This window comes from Melanerpes formicivorus, unplaced genomic scaffold (genome assembly GCF_026170545.1).
Source record: "Melanerpes formicivorus ecotype bairdi unplaced genomic scaffold, bMelFor1.0.p_v2 SCAF_17, whole genome shotgun sequence".
Taxonomy (NCBI): Eukaryota; Metazoa; Chordata; class Aves; order Piciformes; family Picidae; genus Melanerpes; species Melanerpes formicivorus.
The window spans coordinates 16,221,986-16,241,108 of record NW_027142369.1 but is presented as its reverse complement, the minus strand read 5'-3'; the positions used below and the strand labels follow the sequence as shown (position 1 = coordinate 16,241,108).

Sequence of the window (19,123 nt, the reverse complement as noted above, 5' to 3'; positions counted from 1 at the left end):
TCTCCCAAGGGCATTTCAAGATACGGTTTAGTGGACGACTGTGGTGCTGGGTTGAGGGTTGATCTTCACCGCCCCTAATGGCTCTATGACTGGACGGGACAGGTCACCGTCCATTCCACACTGGCTCTACCTGTCACAGCCCTGAGTCACTGCAAGTGACCCGCGGTGGCTCAGGTCCTGCGCTGAGGTGACTCCTGTTAGCAAGTGGAGAGGGTATCGCCGCTGCCCCCTCAACCCGCACCCTCTGAGAGCCCCTCCGCTCCCGCGGGGGCCGGGCGGCGCCTGCGCGGCGCTGCCGGAAGCTGCTGCCCGCAGCGGATGTTGACGGAGCGCGGCCCGCTGAGGTGAGGGGCAGGGGGGCGGCAGCGGTGACACCGGGACCGCAGACCACTACCACCAGCGCGGTAGGGCCCGGGGGACGGCGGCTCGGGGGCTCTGGAGCGGGGACGATCGGCTGAGGCGGAAAGGGGGAGGGCCGGGGCTAGGAGTGGACGGTGAGGAGGAGGCTGGGGGAGAGAGGGGGGAGCGGCCCTTGACAGAGAGCGAGGAGGGTCGAGGCCTCGTTAGGGCGGTTGGCGAGTGATGGCGCATTGCTGTTAGGGGTATGTCGCGACAGGGAAAATGTGTCGTGAGGAGATAATTTCTGTCTGTGAGCAGCGAGATGTGTCGAAGCATAGAGGGCTGGGAATTGGCAGGGACTTAGGAGAGACGTTTCGCTACAGGACTGTGAAACTGCTGAAGGGGGATACAAGTTGCCCAGAGTGTCTTAGTTTGTTTACAAACAAAAACGTGAAAAAAAGCTAATTGAAGAGTGGTGGTCACTGAGGAGAGGTCAGTAAAAGTCTGTTCAGCTCGAAGCAGGCGGATTTCACTGGGGTGTGGGTAAAAGCTGTCTAACTTAAAGCATAAAGCTCAACAATAAGGTACCGGAGGTGGTGTAGTGCCTCCACCGCTGGAGAAATTCACGGTAAAGAGAATCCTGTCAGCGGTGGTGTAGGTGTGGAGGGTTCGCTGTGCGTGCAGGCTCTGATCACCTCCTTGCAGCCCTTCTGGCTGCACAGAACCATCTCCTGGACTGTGCAGCCTCCCTCACCCTTTGATCTGTGTCTGAAGCTCTTGGTGTGGTGACAGCTTCAGCTGGAGGAAACCTAAAAACAGACAAGGACTGGGGAGTAACTGATAAGTGGAAGGTGACTCAGTTTTTCTCAGGGGTCCCCCTGCTCCATTTCAGCCAATTTCCAGAATTGCCTGGCAGGGCTGACCTCAGTGTCCCTTCCTGGTTTGATTCCTCCCATAGCTGTGGCTTTGAATTACCAGTGACAGCATGGCTCCCGGGCTTCACTTATACCAAAGGCTCTTGTGTGGAGGCTGTTCTTACCCCTGAGCTGCTCGGGAGCTGTAGGCAGGATGCACATAGCTGTGGTCTTTTCAGGACACTCTGGGGTTCGTCCTTCTGGAAAAGACCTTTCAGGCCATTGGGATGTCTATGCTTCGTGGGGTTTTGTTTCAGCGTAGGTAACACGTCCTGCATTTTGTAGCTGTGGGAAGGTTTGTGTTTGGGACACCTGGCTTAGTTAGCCCAAAAGGAGCTTTGCTTGAAAAGCTGCAAGACTTCTCACTTTTGTGAAGGCCATATTGTAAGCAAAGATGTCAAATTTATTACCCTGTGGGTTGGTTGGTTGTTTTTTTGGTCACCAGTTAATGTATTTACAGATGAGTGTGATTTAAAAACAAAAATAGAGACCTTGTCTTCAGTTTGGAACAGAAATGATGAAAAATTACATACAGCTGAGGAATTCCTCTATGAAACTGTCTTGACTGATGGGATAGATTCTACCATGGAAACATCATAGAATGGTTCATAGAATCATTTTGTTTGGAAAAGACCTTTAAGATCATCAAGTCCAACCAAGTGTGGTGCTAAACCCTGGCCCTCAGCACCACATCTTTGCATCTTTCAAACACCTTCAGGGATGGTGATTCACCCACCTCACTGGGGAGACTGTTCCAGTATTTGAGAACCCTTTCAATGAAGAAGTTTGTTCTAATATCCAACCTAAACCTCCCCTGGTGCAACTTCACGTCCTGTGGCTTGTTACCAGGGAGAAGAGACCAACCCCTACCTGTCTCCTACCTCCTTTCAAGGAGTTAGAGAGAGCCAGAAGGTCTACCCTCAGCCTCCTTTTCTCCAGACTAAACAACCCCAGGTCCCTCAGCTGCTCCTCACCAGACCTGTTCTCCAGACCCTTCACCAGCTTTGTTTCTCTGGACTCACTCTAGCACCTCGGTGTCCCAGTTTCAGAGGTGTGGCCTCACCAGTGCCCAGAGTAGGGCGACGATCACATCCCTGATCCTGCTGGCCACACTACTGCTGATCTAGGCCAGGATGCTGGTGGCATTCTTGGCCGTCTGGCTACACACCAGCTCATCTTTAGCCAGCTGTCAACCAACACCCTCAGGTCCTTTTCCACCAGGCACTTTCCAGCCATTCTGCCCCATGCCTGGAGTGTTCATGGGGTTGTTGTGACCCAAGTGCAGGACCCAGCACTTGGCCGTGATGAACCTCAGCCCATTGATCCAGCCTGTCCAGGTCCCTCTGTAGAGCCTCCCTACCCTCAAGCAGATCAACACTCCCTCCCAGTTTAGTGTCATCTGCAAACTTACCGAGGGTTCCTCAGTCCCCTCACTCAGATCATTGGTAAAGATACAAAAGAGAGCTGGTCCCAGTACTGAGTCCTAGGGAACACCATTTCCATCACTGTGAAAGAAACAATGTATAGCTTCTCTGTGGTTTTTTTTTTCCTGTGGTGGTTTTCAGAGCTTCCTACTCTGTTATTCTGTGCACGTAGTGCTGTGTCGAAATGGCTGACGAGAACGAAGACCTGCAGGCAGATGAAGAGCTCCCAGCTCCAGCTGAGGAGAGCTTTGAGCAGCTGGAGAATGACAGCCCTGCTGAGCGCAGTGGGCACGTGGCAGTCACTGATGGCCGCTGCATGTATGTCTGGGGAGGCTATAAGGTAGGCTGTGAAGTAAACCTTCTGCCACCCGTGGTGCTGCTAATTAGGTCCCATTAGTTTGGGAGTGACTCTGAGAATTATCCCTCCCCTGGAACAGAAGAGCTCCAGTTAACAGATTAGAATCCGACATACATGAGTTTTGAAATGTCAGAGTGAGTTGTGTTAAAAGGCAGATCTCGGCAAACAGGTAGCTTTGGTGGGGTGCTGCATGGTGTTTGTCAGCTCAGTGTGTCTGCTGGGAGAGGAGAAAATCCTGTCTGATTTCATAGAATGATTTGGGTTGGAAGGGACCTTCAAGATCATCTAGTTGCAACCCCCCTGACGTGGACAGAGACCTTCTAGACCAGGCTGAACTGCACACCATGCAAAAAAGTGCTGTTATTGGCAGCATTATCAGCACATCTCAATGCTGTGTGTTAATTGTGGCAGGTTGGTTGGTTGTGGTTTGTCACCCTGGGGCGTGCAGGGGCTGCAAGTCATTTCACAGTTTTGACAGCAATTGAGATGAATTGTCAGTGAACTCGATGAGTAAGCTGGTATTTCCAGGGGCAGCTTTGGTGTGGTGTTCTGGTGGTGTCATGCAGGGGGCAGAGGAACTGAAAAGGACCTTTTGACTCATTTATCATAGAATTGTTTTGGTTGCAAAAGGCATCTAAGATTGAGTCCAGCTGTCAACCTAAGACCACCATGGCCATTAAACCATGTCCCAGACTTCCGTGTCCACACGTTTCTTGGAACACCTCCAAGGATGGTGACTCCACTGCTTCCCTGGGCAGCCTGTTCCAATGCCTGACCTGCACCCTGGTAACCCAGCCTGGGCTGTGACATTGTGGTTTAACTTCCATTTACCCCAACCTGCCTCTGCTGGGAGGTTGTCTGGTCTCCAGCAGAAGCTAGAATAGGCTCATACCTGCTCTCCAAGCAGGTGAGAAGTACAGGAGTGTGGCAAGCACTGCTCTTGTTGCTGTCCTGTGAGTAGATCACTGAGGGGGCATAAACATTCCCAGGAGTAACTCAACACACCAAGCATCCTTCTTGTGTTGCTTTCTCTTTTCTGACTTCTGCAGAATGCCCAAGTGAGGGGATTTTATGACTTCTACCTGCCTAGGGATGAAATATGGATCTACAACATGGAAACTGGAAGATGGTACAGTAAACAATTAACTTAATTGTTGTGTTTGGCAGTGGGTGGGTAGGGGAGCACCCAGAAAAATACTTAAATTGGTCTAGAAAGCTTGCTGAGGGGTTTTGGACAGTGAGAGAATTCCCTGATCTCCTTGTCACCACCTATCAAACTGCAGAATAAATGTGCAAAATATTTGCCAGTTTTTCTGGGTTTTTTTTCAACAACAAAAATGTTCTGCAGGGGGTGAAGTAGGAGAGGCAGCTCAGACAGGAGTGTGTTATCAACACTGGGAAGTGTTTGTGCAGGAAATAGCGCCTGGAAATTGTATTTTGATTGTGGTGGTACATCAGTGAGGGCATCTCTTTAAGGGGTTAGCTGTAAACGTTGATGTGGCCAGAGAGATGGTCTCAGAAACTCAAGTCATCTTAGATCAGTGGGAGCCTGGAAGCATGAAACCTTCAGGCCTGACAGCGAGAGAGAAAAGTGGAATCTGCTTCTGGTGCTGTCTGGGGCCTTGCTGTGAAGCCAAATCCCCTCAGCACTTTGTGATTGCATCTGTGCTTCCAGCCCTCGTGGCGGTCAGGCAGGGCCCTGGACATGGCCTGGAAGTTCATCTTTGTGGTTATGATGTCTACAGCATGCAAAATCCAGTAGCGGAAGAGGAACCTCCAGTTTAGATGAGCACATCGTTTTTTGCCTGTGGATCTCTCTGGGGGTTTTGAACGCATAAATCACGTACTGCACTAGCACTGGAACTGGGCAGGCAGCATTCCTCCCCCACAAAACATGTATTAATTAAATTGCCTCATTAATGAAATCCCCCCACACCTCCCTCATACTGGCTGTGTGTTGTAAATTGTTCAGCCTGTGAGGATGTGAAGAGCTCAACAACTTGGAATGGCCCGCAGTGACCCAGTACAGTTTCAAAAGGGTGGTGGTATACAAGTCCACTCCAGGTAAAATCCTTATCAGGCATAAAAATCTTTCAACTGTGCTTCTAGGAAGAAGAGTAAAACAGAGGGAGATGTTCCACCTTCCATGTCTGGAAGCTGTGCTGTGTGTGTGGACAGAGTAGTCTACCTCTTTGGGGGACATCATGCACGTGGCAATACAAACAAGGTTGGTAATTCAAAGACAACCCCCTCCTCATTTTCTCCTCCTTAGCTTTTTTTCAGAGTGGTTCACCTTGTCAGTGAACTAATGTCCATCCAAAGCCAGAAACATGTGATCTTCACCAATCATGGAAACATTTCCTTGGGAATGACTGGGCTGCTTGGACTTTGCTTCAGAGCTTTAATAACAGGGGACGCTGAAGGTGTCATGTCCAGTCATCGTGTCCTTCACAGCTTCTGCTGCACAGCGTTTTCATCTCCTGGCTGCACCTCTAGTTCTTGGAAGCCAATGAATAGCTTTTTCATCGTGTCAGTGGTTTCCCCAGACATGAACTAACTGGAGCTGTGCACTTTTTGTGCTTGCCTAAGAGGTTTTGACTAACAAAACACAGCACTTAGTGCTCGGAGGGTTATTTTTCCACGCGGGTGATGAGCTGGCTGACTTTTGCCTGTTGAGTGCATTCATTTCTGTGCAACAGGTCTGATAGCAAGACTTTTGTAACACAGATCAGCCCTCAGCTCTGCATCATTTCACATGGTCATGGCTTTGCACCACGGAAGAAACGCCCTGACCCAAGATCTGGGTGGTTGCCGTTGTTATGCAGTTCACCCTATAAATCACGTTGCACTGGTTGGTGCGTTTGAATTGACTCCCATTGAAAGATGGGGATTTCCAGAGCTGCTGAAATAGCACCAGGAGGTGACATGAAACTGCTCTGTAGCTGTTTGGAATGTTTTTCATTCTCTGGAGCCTCTGATAATACTTTCTGATGTTCCTGAAGTGTGGTTTGAATTAGTTTTGCCTTCGCTCTTAAAGCTAAACTGAAAGCAGCTTTGATGTGATGCTTGCAAAGAGCCCTGGAACAATCTGAGCTGATAAATTGTGACTTGCTTCCTTCCTGCTGTGCTATTCTGACGTTTGCTGTTAGTTTACAGATGTGTGTCAGCAATTTCTCCCCATGTAAAATGCAGGAACATGCAGAGAAGGGATGATACTATAAAACCCCATTGATTTTTAACAAGGTTTTCTTTGTGGTAAGACAACTGCTACTTTGTACCCACCTTCAGTGGGTGTGTCAAATGCCCAGAGCTGTGCAAAAAAAGGTATTTTGAGGCTTGAATCTGCAAAACAGATAACAGATTTTGCAAAAAGATTTTGTTCCAAATGTCATTGCTCTGCAGCTAGGATGTAGACTGGATATTAGGGAGAAATTGTTTACAGTGGGGGTGGTGAGACACTGGAACAGGTTGCCCAGGGAGATTGTGGATGCCCCCTCCCTGTAGGTGTTCAAGGCCAGGCTGAATGAGGCCTTGAGCAACCTGGTCTAGTGGAAGGTGTCACTGCCCATGCAGACAGTTCTACTTGGGTAGATCTGAGCCTCCTCACTAGTTGCTGACTCTTGCTGTCAGGCTTTTCAAAGTATTGTTACAAACAAAACTCTGTGTCTAAAGAAATTAAACTGGCTGCTGGGTTATGAGCTGAGCACAATGTGAGGCTGCATCCTTCAAATAACTGTAAAGGAATTAGAGCAAAAAAGAGCAGCACTGGAGAAGACTAAGAAGAGATCTTCTCAGTGCTGATCAGCATCAGGGTGGGGACAAGACAATGGGGCTGGACTCTTCAGTGATGCCCACTGACAAGGAGGAGAAACTTGTTTGGTGTGAGGGTGCTGGAGCCCTAGAGCAGGCTGCTCAGAGAGGTTGTGGAGTCTCGTTCTGTAGAGAGATTCCAAAGCCACCTGGACATTGTGATCCTGGGCAAGCTGCTGTGGGTGCCCCTCCTTTAGGCAGGGGGGTTGGAGCTAGATGATCCTCAGGGTACCTTCCAACCCAAACCATTCTGTGATTCTAGTGAAGGAACATCTAGTTTTGTCTCTACCAATACATACTCACTAGAAGTTAGTATTTTAATTTTTTTAAAAGCTTGAAGCTGTGTGGCTAAAAAAACCAAACCAACCAAACCTCTTTTTTTTCCTCTACAGTTCTACATGTTGAATTCCAGATCCACGGACAAAGTGCTGCAGTGGGTCAGAGTAGAGTGTCAGGGGGTCCCCCCCTCATCAAAGGACAAGCTTGGTGTCTGGGTTTACAAAAACAAGTAAGGCTGCAGCACCCAAGTCAGCACTGCCTGCCCTTGTGTGTGTCTCTGCTTCTGTTGCCTCTTAGCCTTATCCTTCTTGTGTCTTCTTTGAACAAGAGCTGTGGGAGGACTCTGCCTGCGGATGTGCTGCAGGGAGGGCTGGATTTCTTCCTTGGCTCACCTTTTAAAACTGCTCCATCCTTTAACTTGTGATTAGGTGGAAAACCCTCGCTCCCCACTTGGGTGTCTGTGAGCTGCAACGTGCCTGTGTGAGTCACAGTCCGAAATGTGGGCTTGTCACAGGCAAACTTTCCCAGCTGCATGGGAAATTTATTCTTCCCAGAACAACCCTGTGGAGGATTAGAAGTGGGGTTGGAACTAGATGATCTTTAAGGTCCCTTCTAACCCAAACCATTCTGTGATTCTCCAAATGCAGTCTTCTGGTCACATCTCATGCCTTTCATAGTATCACAGAGTGGTTTGGCTTGGAAGGGACCATAAAGATCATCTAGTTCCAACTCCATGCCATGGGCAGGGACACCTTGCACTAGACCAGGTTGCTCAAGGCCCCATCCCATCTGGCTTTGAACACTTACAGCCTCGGAGCCTCCCCAACTTCTTTGCTGAGAACAGGGCACCCTGTTCCATTGCCTCATCACTCTCATGGGGAAGAATTTTGTTCTAGTGTCTAATCTCAATCAAACTTCTTACAAACCCTTGTCCATGCCTTTGTATAATGTCCCTCTCCTGTAGCCCCCTTCTAATACTGGAAGGCTGCTCTTGAGCTGCTCTAAGGCTCCACCATGGAGCCTTCTCTTCTCCAGGTTGAACAGACACAACTCCCTCAGCCTGTCCCCATAGCAGAGGGGTTCCAGCCCTCTGATCATCTTTGTGGCCTCCTCTGGACCCAGCACTGCAGGTGGGATATCTGTTTCTTTGATAGCTGGAGAGCAGGAAGCCATGCATCTGGCTTGTTCAGCGATGCACATGGTTAATTCAGGACTGTGTTATCTCCTGTTGATCTTACCTGATTGAACATGTTGGGATAGTGTCCCAGAGATGCCAGAAGGCTTTTTGGCACTGCAAATGCTGGAAAAAATTAGGAAGACAAGGAGAAGGTGTTGAAGCCAGATGAGCTGACATGCAAAACATTGCACTTGCCTTGCACCCTCCTCCTCCATTTGGTTAGTGTAGCGCTAGCTCCCTGAGCAGGGAGTGGTGCCATGAGATCAATCCAGCCTTCTGGCACTGCAGGATAGACTGAGGAAAGACCAGGTTGCACAGGATCTTGTTCAGTTGGGTTTGCAATCTCTCCAGAGAAGGAGACTCCACAATCTCTGGGCAGCAGCCTGCTCCAGGGTTCCAGCACCCTCACAGCAAATAGTTTCCCCTTGCTCCTCGTGGATTATCTACCCCAGATTGGTTTCTCAGAGGTTTCCTGGCTTCCAGAGAACAGAACTTCAACATGATGACAGCTCACACAGTCAGGATTGTCCCCTTGCAGGAGAAGCTGGAAAGGCTGATCCCTGCAGAGCAAGGCTCTCCCCACAAGCTATGGGCCAGGTGTGAGCAGTGCTGCTGGAGTACATGTTGCCAGGGGCTGGGAAGGTTTGGTGTGAATTTGAGGTGACAATCAGGGGCCTCTGATTCTTCTTTGGCCACAACTGGCAAGAGTTACAGGTTCTTACTGTCACGTCAGGGTAGGGATTTCAGCTACTACCTACAAAACCTTACCTGGACAGCACAGGCATTTTCTGGTGTGTCCATTACATGGAGAGAAAGCTCACTGTTGGGATTATTACTATGTGGTTTGTGGCAGAGGCTCAAGAAAGATAGGAAATGGAGGCTGGAATTCAGTATCTTTAAGGTCCAACCCCAAACCAGTCTGATTCAGTGCCACCTGCCTGTGGTGATGGTTTTCAGGTCCTTGCTGTGGAGAAAGCTTGTGGTTGCAGTAGGTGATGTGATCAGATCAGGCATGCAAGGCTGGAGCTGTGGGTGTTCAGTTTGGTGTAGCTTGGTTGTGATTCTTTCATAATGCAGGAAGAATTTTTGTTCAAGCCATGCCACGGGTTTCTAGCATGTGCTGAAACCCAAGCATAAAATCTAAGTTACATTTAAATCAGGGTTTTAAACCCTCAAAAGCACAGTAAAACCATTTGAGTGACTGCTCATGGTCACAGTTCTTCAGCCCTCAAAACCAAATTGAGCAAGAAGATGGCTTCCCCACAACTGAAGACTTCTTGGGCGGCTTCATTGGTAGAGGATCTGCTGCATGTAATGTCCCCTGGCCTCCTCCTCCACACTGACCATGCCCAAGCTGTAATTCTTTCACTTCTTACAGGAATGTCAGTGAATGTTTTGGGCTCAGGCGATGTGGGAAGAGGGCTTGGAAAGGGCAGAGGTGGGAAACCGCAGGAATAAAATCCCTGTAGCTGCTGTGTGGGAGCACAGGTAGGGAAGGTTGACTGGCAGCAAGCTGGTAGCTTGACACAGTTGGAATCAGAGCAAAGCTTGGAAGCCTGAGGCCTGGGAAGCAGCTGCAGAAGGATTTAGTGTGGGAGGGTAGGGTTGATTAGGCAAGAAACGGGGCCCCACACCTGGCAACCTTGCATTGTAGGCTTACTGGGAGCTGAAGGAGCTTCCCTGCTTTTCTTGTGTCCTGTTTGAGTACAGCCTTTGCACAACTTCGGTTTGTAGCAACAGATGTGAAAAGTTAACGGTTGGACTTGATCATCTTAAAGGTCTTTTCCAACCTACATGGTTCTGTGATTCCATGCTAGCCTTTCTCCTCAACTTTTGTGCACTGTTCTGTGTTTCAGGCTAATATTTTTTGGTGGCTATGGTTATTTTCCTGAAGGGAAGCAACGCGGGACTTTTGAGTTTGACGAAACCTCGTTTTGGGTAAGTCCACCTTGAAGCCATTTCTATTTAAAGTTTATTATTTGATGAGTGCTTATTGAAACTTATGGCTTATTTCATGCTTTTAAAGAATTCAGGTCTTCCTAGAGGGTGGAATGACCACGTGCATGTTCTGGACACTGAAACTTTTACTTGGAGCCAGCCTATAACTACGGTAGGTCCTCTGTCAGTTAAAATTGCAGCTCTTAAGAGAGGTGTGCACTGTGTGCTCTGTCTCTTGGAATCATAGAATTGTTTGAGTTGGAAGAGTTCTTTAAGATCATTGAGTCCAACCTTCAACCTGAGACCACCATGGCCATTAAACCTTGTCCCAAAGTGCCATGTCTACACATTTATTGAACACCTCCAGGGACAGTGACTCCACCACCTCCCTGGGCAGCCTGTTCTCTTGTAGCATCCTCTGAAAATAATCATGACTCTACTGAGTCTGACCTCGCTGCTTTAATTTGTGTCAAGTTAGAAGAGGATGATGATAAAATGGCCTCCTCATGTGGCTTTGCAGGGTTAGCAGTAGCCTGTCCAAGCAGCTATGGGCTGCAGATGGGCTTTGTGCCTGGCTGTGTACTTGATCAACAGAATCACAGACTGGTGAGGGTTGGAAGGGACCTCTGGAAATCACCCAGTCCAACCCCCATGCTGAAGCAGGGTCACCCACAGCAGGTTGTCCAAAATGTCCAGCTGGGTTTGGAATCACTGCAGAGGAGCAGACTCCACAACCTCTCTGGGCAGCTTGGTGCAATACTTTGGCACCCTCTGTTACTGCACTACAATGTGCAGTGTGAAGCTCTTAACCTGTTGTATCTCGTGAGGAGGATCCTTCTCTAGCCTCTTGTCTCTCTGGTTAACTGTTTGCAAGCCAGCAGCACAGAAACTCAGCCACAATAGGTTACTCTTCTTCTTTGCTTCGCCTTGCAGCCTTCTTCATGTTACCAGCCTTTAACTGTCGTGTGCTCTGTGACCTTGCCTTCTTTGGGATCCAAACCCATCCCTAAATGCTAGGAGTTAGAAAAGGTGGAAGATCTCTCTGCAGGACCTAGTAGTAGCTAGCAGGAGGAGGTGAGAAATGCCCTGCAGGACTCCCCAGCTGGCTGTGTGGAGCTGAGCTGCTCTCAGTGGTGCTTTGCTGGATGATGAATCACAGGCCATGGCTGGTGGGAAGCACCATGTCTGCAGCACTGCTGTTTCTGCTGTTCTGGCAGACACTCCTGGCCACGTGAGCTGTCACCTGTGCCAGAGCATTGTGGAGTCCTGTTCTCTGGAAGCCAGGAACACTGAGAAAGCAGATGCTCCCAAGAGGAGAGCCAGAAGTCCCTGCCCTTCCTGAGATAATTCTCTTCCACCCTCAACCTCCTGCATAGCTGGGCTACGGCAAGCCTGTGGAGCAGGAAGATACAACAGGGTCTTTACTTAGTCTGTCTGATCCAGCTAGGGGAGGAAACCTGGCCAGGACCGTGTGACCAGGACTCTATTCAATTCTCTGTTTCAATTCCCTGTACCTTGCTCTCTTGCCAGGGAAGTGGGACTGTTTTCTCTCCTATAGATGGAATCCTTGAGGTATCATTAGCTTGTATTTGGGGCCTTACCTTTGAGATACTCTTGGTAGAACTGGTTCAGAAACATCCCCTCAAAATACAAAGGACCTGCAGCCTAGTCAGGAGCATTCTTGAGGCCACTTAAACTTCATTCAAACCACTCTTTTACCAAGGATTTCCCTCCCACCAAAACCAGGAAACTTGCCTTTTATTTTGGGGTTTTTCAGTTCTAGCCTCCTCACTCCAAGAAGGACATCAAGGTCTAGAGAAGGGCAATGAAGCTGGTGAAGGGTCTGGAGAACAGGGCTGGTGAGGAGCAGCTGAGGGAACTGGGGATGTTTAGTCTGGAGGAGGCTGAGGGGAGACCTTCTCTCCACAACTATCTGAAAGGAGGCTGAAGCCAGGTGGGGGTTGGTCTCTTCTTCCAAATAGGAAGTTACAGGACAAGAGGAAACAGCCTCAAGTTTCACCACAGGAGGTTTAGGTTGGACATTACGAAAAATTTCTTCTCCAAAAGGATTGTCAATGCCTTAAAACAGGCTGCCCAGGGCAGTGATGGAGTCCTCATCCCTGGAGGGATTTCAGAGCTGTGTAGCTGTGGTGCTGAGGGACATGGTTTAGTGGTGGACTTGGGAGTGCTGGGTTAATGGTTGGCTGTGATCTTAAATTCTCTTCCTTCCAAAACAATTCTATGATTCTGTTTGGATCTGTCTTTCTCTCCTCACCTTTTGTTCCCATTGACTTACATGCTTTCATCCTTCAGTGACATTGTGCTCCTGGGGAGCTCAGGAATACAAAATACTTGGTTTCCTGTCATCCTTACTGTAAAGTGATGGCTTGGTACATTTCTCTTGGGTGCAGGATTGTCAAAACAGAACAAAGCACTCTCTCCTTACAAGTAGACGCTATCTGAAATGTCCCAGAAGTGCTGAGGAACAGAAGTGCAGTAAGATTGCCTGAGAATTGGAGGAAATGAAATTGGAGATCTGTAACTCCTTATTGAGCTTGCCAAAGAATTGCTTTGTCTTGCTGCATACAGACCTCAAAAAATAACTCAAGAAAAACAGTGTCTAAAAATTTATTATCTTATTTACAGTCCCAAGTCTTCTGTGACCTGAAGGACCTTCTAGCATAAGCACTTTGGACATTAGGAGGAAGTTCTTTACAATGAGAGTGGCAAAATACTGGGACAGGCTGCCTGGGGATGAGGTTGAGGCTCCATCCCTGGAGACATTCAAGATCAGATGTGGTGTGCCCTGGGCAGCCTGATCTAGTTGTCCATGCAGGGGGGTTGGACAAGATGACCTTTGAGGGTCCCGTCCAACCCAACGCCACCTGTGAGTCTGTAAATCTCTAAAAGCAGAATTTATGTCACAAAATCACGGGGTGGTGGAGGTTCATCTGGAGATCTAGTCCAACCCCCCTGCCAGATACCTTGACACTTAAAAAGGGGGGGTGGTAAATCAAAACCAACTAACCCAATTTGTAATGAGTTTTCTGATCTTCCATCCATCAAAAATGGATGCCCCCTCCCTGGGGGTGTTCAAGGCCAGGTTGGATGAAGCCTTGACTAACTTGGTCTAGTGGAAAGTGTCCCTGCCTATGGTAGAGATGTTGGACCCAAACCATTCTATGAATCTATGGATCTGTGGGAAAAAAAAGAGAAGTTTCTGTAGATAGAACAATTTAATAGATGTTTTTTCACACTCTGTTCCTTGATGGCCTTAAGTCTGACTTTAGTTCAGCCTTTACTCTCTGGTGACTGATGGGTGGAACTGAGGGCTTGCTTGCCTTTAGCAGGACACTGAGAACTCTCCTAGGAGGCCTGAGAGAAGCCCAGCTCCCACCCCACAGAACCACAGGCTGGTTTGAGCTGGAAGGGACCTTAAAGATCATCTAGTTCCAACCCCCCTGCGATGGGCAGGGACACCTCCTAGAGCAGGTTAGGTTGCTCAAGTCCCCATCCAGCCTGGTTATGAACACCACTTCTACTTCTATGCTCCTTGTTCTTGGTCCAAGCTTTGGTGGGCATCACTACCATGCCCATCACCACCATTTGGTTTCACCACTTCTCTTGTCCCTCCAAGACAGCTGTGGCTGGTTCTCAAGGCCAATTGCAGCTCAGCCCACCCCAAATCACCTCCACGTATGGGAGGACTCTTCCTGACACTCACATGGCCGAGAGCACCCACCTGCTCATCATGTGTCCTGTCACCCCACACCACTCAGGGTGCCTGGTGTGGCCATAGACACAGTTTTCTCTGTGTGGTGGGCATCTTCGGTCAGCTCCTCTTAATCTGCTGCAGGTTTTCTTTCGTGTCTCCACTGAACTTACCTTCTTATCTCACATTTTCTGTTCCCAGGGTAAAACTCCATCCCCACGAGCAGCTCACGCCTGTGCCACTGTTGGGAACAGAGGCTACGTGTTCGGTGGCAGATACAGAGTAAGGCCCAGCCCAGTTTGACCACATGTCACTGAAACGTCAGCAGAGCATCTCAACCATCTTCTGCTTTCTTGTAGGAGTCCAGGATGAACGATCTCTACTACCTGAATCTGGATACCTGGGAGTGGAATGAAATGTAGGTTCTAAACCTTGAGTTCTTTAGTGTGCAATGCAATGTCAAGGTGACACTTTGACTTTATACAGTAAGATGTTTCCAAAGTCACTTCTGATGTTACAAACTGAATAGTCAACACAAGGCCAGGTTGAACAGAGCCTTGAGCACCCTGGTCCAGTTGAAGGTGTCCCTACCCAGGGCAGGGAGGTTGGAACTAGATGATCTTTAAAGTCCTTTCCAACCCAAACCATTCTGTGATTCACTTCTAATAATTCTCATGAACCTTGGTCTACTCCAGGAAGAAAACTCAGGTAGAACTGAGCCTCCTCACCAGTTGTTGGCTCTTGCTGTCAGGCTTTTTAAAGTATTGATACAAACAAAACTCTTTTTCTGTGTCTAAAGAAATTAAACTGGCTGTTGGGTCATGAGCTGAGCACAGTGTGAAGCTGCAACCTTCAAATAACTGACAAGGAAGTAGAGCAAAAAAGAGCAGCACTGGAGAAGACCAAGAAGGGATCTTCTCAATGCTCAGCAAGAGCTAAATGGTGGGGGACAAGACAATGTGGCCAGACTATTTTCAGTGGTGCCCACTGACAGGACAACGGGCAGAGGACACACACCTTAAACCCAGGAGGTTACATCTGAACAGGGGGAGAAACTTGTTTGGTATGAAGGTGCTGGAGGCCTGGAGCAGACTGCCCAGAGAGGCTGTGGAGTCTCATCTGGAGAGATTCCAAACCAGCCTGGATAGTGTGATCCTGGGCAAGCTGCTGTGGGTGACCCTGCTTTAGTAGGGGGGGTTGGACTGGATCTTCAGAGGTCCCTTCCAACCCTAGCAGTCTGTGATTCTGTGATGTTATTGTAGCATGTGCGTATTTGTGGTTCTTCTCTTGAAATGTAGAATCACACAAGGCATCTGCCCAGTTGGCCGCTCGTGGCATTCTTTAACACCAATCTCCTCAGATCACCTCTTTCTCTTTGGAGGATTCACCACTGACAAGCAGCCATTAAGTAAGTCACCCCAAAAGGATTGTGCCTTCTGTTGGCTTTTGGGTTCTTGGTGGTTTGGGTTTGGTTTCTCCGTGTTGGGTTTTAGGCTCTTGATGGTTTCGGTTTTGGGTTCTTGGTGTTGGCTTTGTGTCCTTGAACAGTGGAGCACAGAAGCTTGAATTAATGTCTGAGCACCTTAGAATTTTTGCCAAATGCCATCCCTGCAACTTCTGATCCATCTCTTTATGGTCAACAGCCAATTCCACAGAGCAGGGGCTACCAGTTGTGTTCAGACAGTACTATTTATAGCAATGAATCTGCTCTAAAAATTGATCTGATGCAAACTGCATGTGGACCTTCACAGTTCTCCATCTTCCCCTTCTGCCTTCACTCCCATAAACCATTACTCAAACTTGTAGCCCAAATATTCTGTAAGGTTTTTCCAAAAAGGGTTGATTTAAGACCAAAAAATGGGCTGAAGCCCATGTTTGGTGCCATAAACATGGGAGAGCCAACAGAAGTTGGGGTTGGGTTTGTCTTTTTGCTCCTTTTCAGGTGACGCTTGGATTTATTGCATCAGCAAGAACGAGTGGATACAGTTTGAGCACAATTATGCTGAAAAACCAAGGTGGGTCCACCTGGAAATGTTGTCTGCACCTTTTTGGCCTTGCTCTTGCTGCTGGTGAGGATGATGAGGGTGATGTTTTGGCTTGTGAAATAAGGTTTGTGCAAGCAGATAGTTGCAACCATCCTCTAGAAGCCACGCTGCTTCTGGAGGATGGCTGTAACCATCTGCTTGCAGCTTCTGCTCCAACCAGGCCACCTCACCTCAGTTTACCCTCATGAAGGGCAAAATTTCCTCTCATTAACTTCAAAATTTGAGCTTGATTTTGCTTCTGATTCTAGGTTGTGGCACACAGCATGTGCAAGTGAAGAGGGAGAGGTCATTGTTTTTGGAGGCTGTGCCAACAACTTGCTTGCCCATTCTAAAGCTGTAAGTTGATTTTTGAGCTTTCCCCCACACTTCTTTGGCAGCCCAAGTCCTTGTTGGCACCTTCGCACTCCAACAAGTGTGAGCCCATTACAGACTGGCAGGGGTTGGAAGGCACCTCCGAAGATCATCAAGTTCCACCCCACTGCAGAGCAGGATCACCTAGGGCAGGTCACACAGGAACATGTCCAGGCAGATGTTGAAAGTGGCACCAGATCTGGGTTTTGATTCACCTGGAGGCCCCACTGTGCCCATAACTTCCCCTCTTGTAGGATTTGGTGGACATTTCTGTCTGTAGCCTGGGTGATTTAGGTGGAGTTCAGTTCTCACCATCAGCTTTTCCTCACCAGTCCCATACCATTTCCAGGGTCTGTTTGTGTGAGCCCGGGGTGGTTTGGTGTACCAAGGTGGAACCATGTGACCCCGCTGCTTTCCTCTCTCTCTTCACCCTCAGGCTCACAGTAATGAAATCCTCATCTTTTCTCTACAACCAAGATCTCTCGTAAGGTAAGAAAGCAGCAGTCAGAATTGCTTAGGTTTTAAGAGACCACCTGAGATCAAGTCCAAGCATTAAAGACTTCAACCTGAAACTGTTGTCTTCATCCAAGACAGTGCAGGGTCACCCCCAGACCTATTCATGTCCCTAAACTACTTCAAAACATTCTTTCCTCACAGAATGGCTTGATTTGGAAGGGACCTTAAAGATCATCCAGTTGAAATCCCCGAGACAGGGACACCTCACATTAGACCAGGTTGCTTAAAGCCTCATCCACCCTGGTCTTGAAATACTTCCAGGGATGAGGCATCCACAACTTAGCTGGGCAACCTGTTCCAGTTTTTCACCACCCTCATAGTCAAGAACTTCTTAATGGCCACTCTAAATCTACCCTGTTCTAGTTTCAAACCATTATCCCTTGTCCTGTCACTACAGGCCCGTAGAAATAGTCCCTCTCCAGCTCTCTTGTAGCCCCCTTCAGGTACTAAAAGGCCTTCCTGGAGCCTTTTCTTCTCCAGGCTGAACAGCCACAACTCCCTCAGCCTGTCTGCACAGCAGAGGTGCTCTAGTCCTCTGATCATCTTTGTGGTCTCCTCTGACCCTCTCTAACAGATAGAATTCCTTGTATCGGGGGCTTCAGATCTAGACACAGTACTCCAGGTGGGGTCTCACAAGAGCAGAGCGGAGGGGCAGAATTGCTGGGCCCAGGTCAGAAGCACACACTTGGCACTGCTGCTGAGACCGATCCCTCACTGACAAGCTGTGCAGAACCCTTCCCTTGCAGCCCATGGTCCTCCTAACTCCAGTTATGTCTTCCCTCTCCCCAAGGCTGTGCCTGGAAGCAGTCATCTGCTTCAAGGAGATGTTGGCCAGTTCCTGGAACTGCCTCCCCAAGCACTTGCTGCACAGCGTCAATCAGCGGTTTGGAAGCAACAACACCTCAGGCTCCTGAGCCCTGGGGCCATCCCTGAGCTGTGCATGGAGGAGCAGCTCCCAGATGATGTCATCACTTGACCAAGCGTGGCAAACGTTAAAGTTGTCTAGGTTAACTATCCGTATCCTCGTAGGTAGGTGCTTCTTGCCTTTCAGTTGCATGTGAATGGCCTAGAGAGAACCTATTTTTGTGTAAAGATGTTTGCAATAAATGTATTTAATGCAGGTGGGAGAGACAGCCTCTGCTGAAACTAAAATCTAGTTCTGGGCTTGTCCCCCTTGAAGAAGGGCAGCCCCAAGTGAGAAGATGGGGTGGGTGGCGGGAAAACACTCACTATGGAGTCCTTCTTAAAGAACCCGAGGACTTCAGTGGTCATGCAGGAGATGCTGGGGCATGCCCTGACTGTTGAGTGTGGCTTTAGTGTAGGCTGAAGATGGCCAAGCCAGGTGAGGAGTCCTGGTGTAGTCTACAGCTTTAGGAAACCTGCTTTAAAGTCAGAGCAATGGGATTTTGGAACTTGTAACATTGTCAGCGTTGATGAACTGTGGTAAACGTTCAGCTGGTGGAGCACTGCTGCTCCCTCCTTTGTTTGTAGTTTGTTGTTTTGGAACTCATTGATGTTGTGGAACTTCAGTTGTGAACCTTAGGTAGCAGATATTCTGCCCTGAGAAGTGGGACTGAACCTGCTTGAGCCTCTTACCAGCTATGTCATTGACCTGTGGAGCTTGCCTACAGATGGAACAGCCTGAAGGACTCCAGCATGGTGGAGTTACACTGGAAGTGACCATGGAATAGGTCACCTCCTGCCAGCAGGTGACACGGGTGACAAGGACCAGGCTCTGCTGCTGTGGGAGAAGGGGTAAAATCATGTCCAAGTTCTCCTCAAAAAAACCCAACAAATTAAAACCTTTGACTTCTAAAACAAACTCATTCCTGTGGTGCCTGCACTGATTTGGAGGAGCTTCAGCTGTGGCTTGGGTGATGCAGACCATAAAGGTTGTGGTTTCACATCTCAGGGGGGTGCCAACACAGCACAGGGGGTTTGTTCTGACCCTCTAGCCTCAGGTTCTTCACAAAATCCTAGAATCCCAGCATGATGGAGATTGGAAGGGCCCTCTGGAGATCATTTAGTCCAACCCCCCTGCTAAAGCAGGGGCAGCCACAGCAGCTTATCCAGGATCACAGTGTCCAGGTGGGTTTGGAATCCCTCCAGAGAAGATTCCACAACTCTCTGGGCAGCCTTCTCCTCATCTCCACAGGAGCAATAACTGCATGGCCCAGCTTGGCTACGCTGGTGGGAGCAGATGCTCTGGAGAACTAAGAGCTGGGGCTACACCTCCTCTCTCCTGGCAGCCAAGGGCACA

The 19,123-nt window shown here is 48.8% G+C and overlaps 1 protein-coding gene across 4 annotated transcripts; it reads left to right on the top strand.

Moving 5' to 3' along the window:
- Positions 1–303: 303 nt before the first annotated feature.
- Positions 304–18,685, top strand: KLHDC2 (kelch domain containing 2). Of its 4 annotated transcripts, none has more exons than XM_068149145.1 (14): positions 304–344; positions 2,850–3,017; positions 4,085–4,164; positions 5,145–5,262; positions 7,238–7,353; positions 10,158–10,239; positions 10,328–10,411; positions 14,153–14,233; positions 14,311–14,369; positions 15,250–15,359; positions 15,894–15,966; positions 16,245–16,332; positions 16,784–16,836; positions 17,654–18,685. In XM_068149145.1, exons 2-14 carry the CDS (start codon positions 2,862–2,864, stop codon positions 17,775–17,777), a joined length of 1,224 nt encoding a protein of 407 aa, XP_068005246.1. In that variant the 5' UTR covers positions 304–344; positions 2,850–2,861; the 3' UTR covers positions 17,778–18,685. The 4 variants fall into 4 exon arrangements, with proteins under 4 accessions (XP_068005246.1, XP_068005245.1, XP_068005247.1 ...); XM_068149144.1 differs by having other exon boundaries at positions 323–404; XM_068149146.1 differs by lacking the exon at positions 17,654–18,685 and having other exon boundaries at positions 323–404; positions 16,697–16,786.
- Positions 18,686–19,123: the final 438 nt, after the last annotated feature.

Bases quoted from the DNA above. Each gene is read 5' to 3' on its own strand.
- KLHDC2 (XM_068149145.1), top strand. From the start codon at position 2,862: ATGGCTGACGAGAACGAAGACCTGCAGGCAGATGAAGAGCTCCCAGCT. The intron at 3,018-4,084 runs GTAGGCTGTGAA...TGACTTCTGCAG, and splicing joins ATGTCTGGGGAGGCTATAAG to AATGCCCAAGTGAGGGGATT. The intron at 14,234-14,310 runs GTAAGGCCCAGC...GCTTTCTTGTAG, and splicing joins TGTTCGGTGGCAGATACAGA to GAGTCCAGGATGAACGATCT.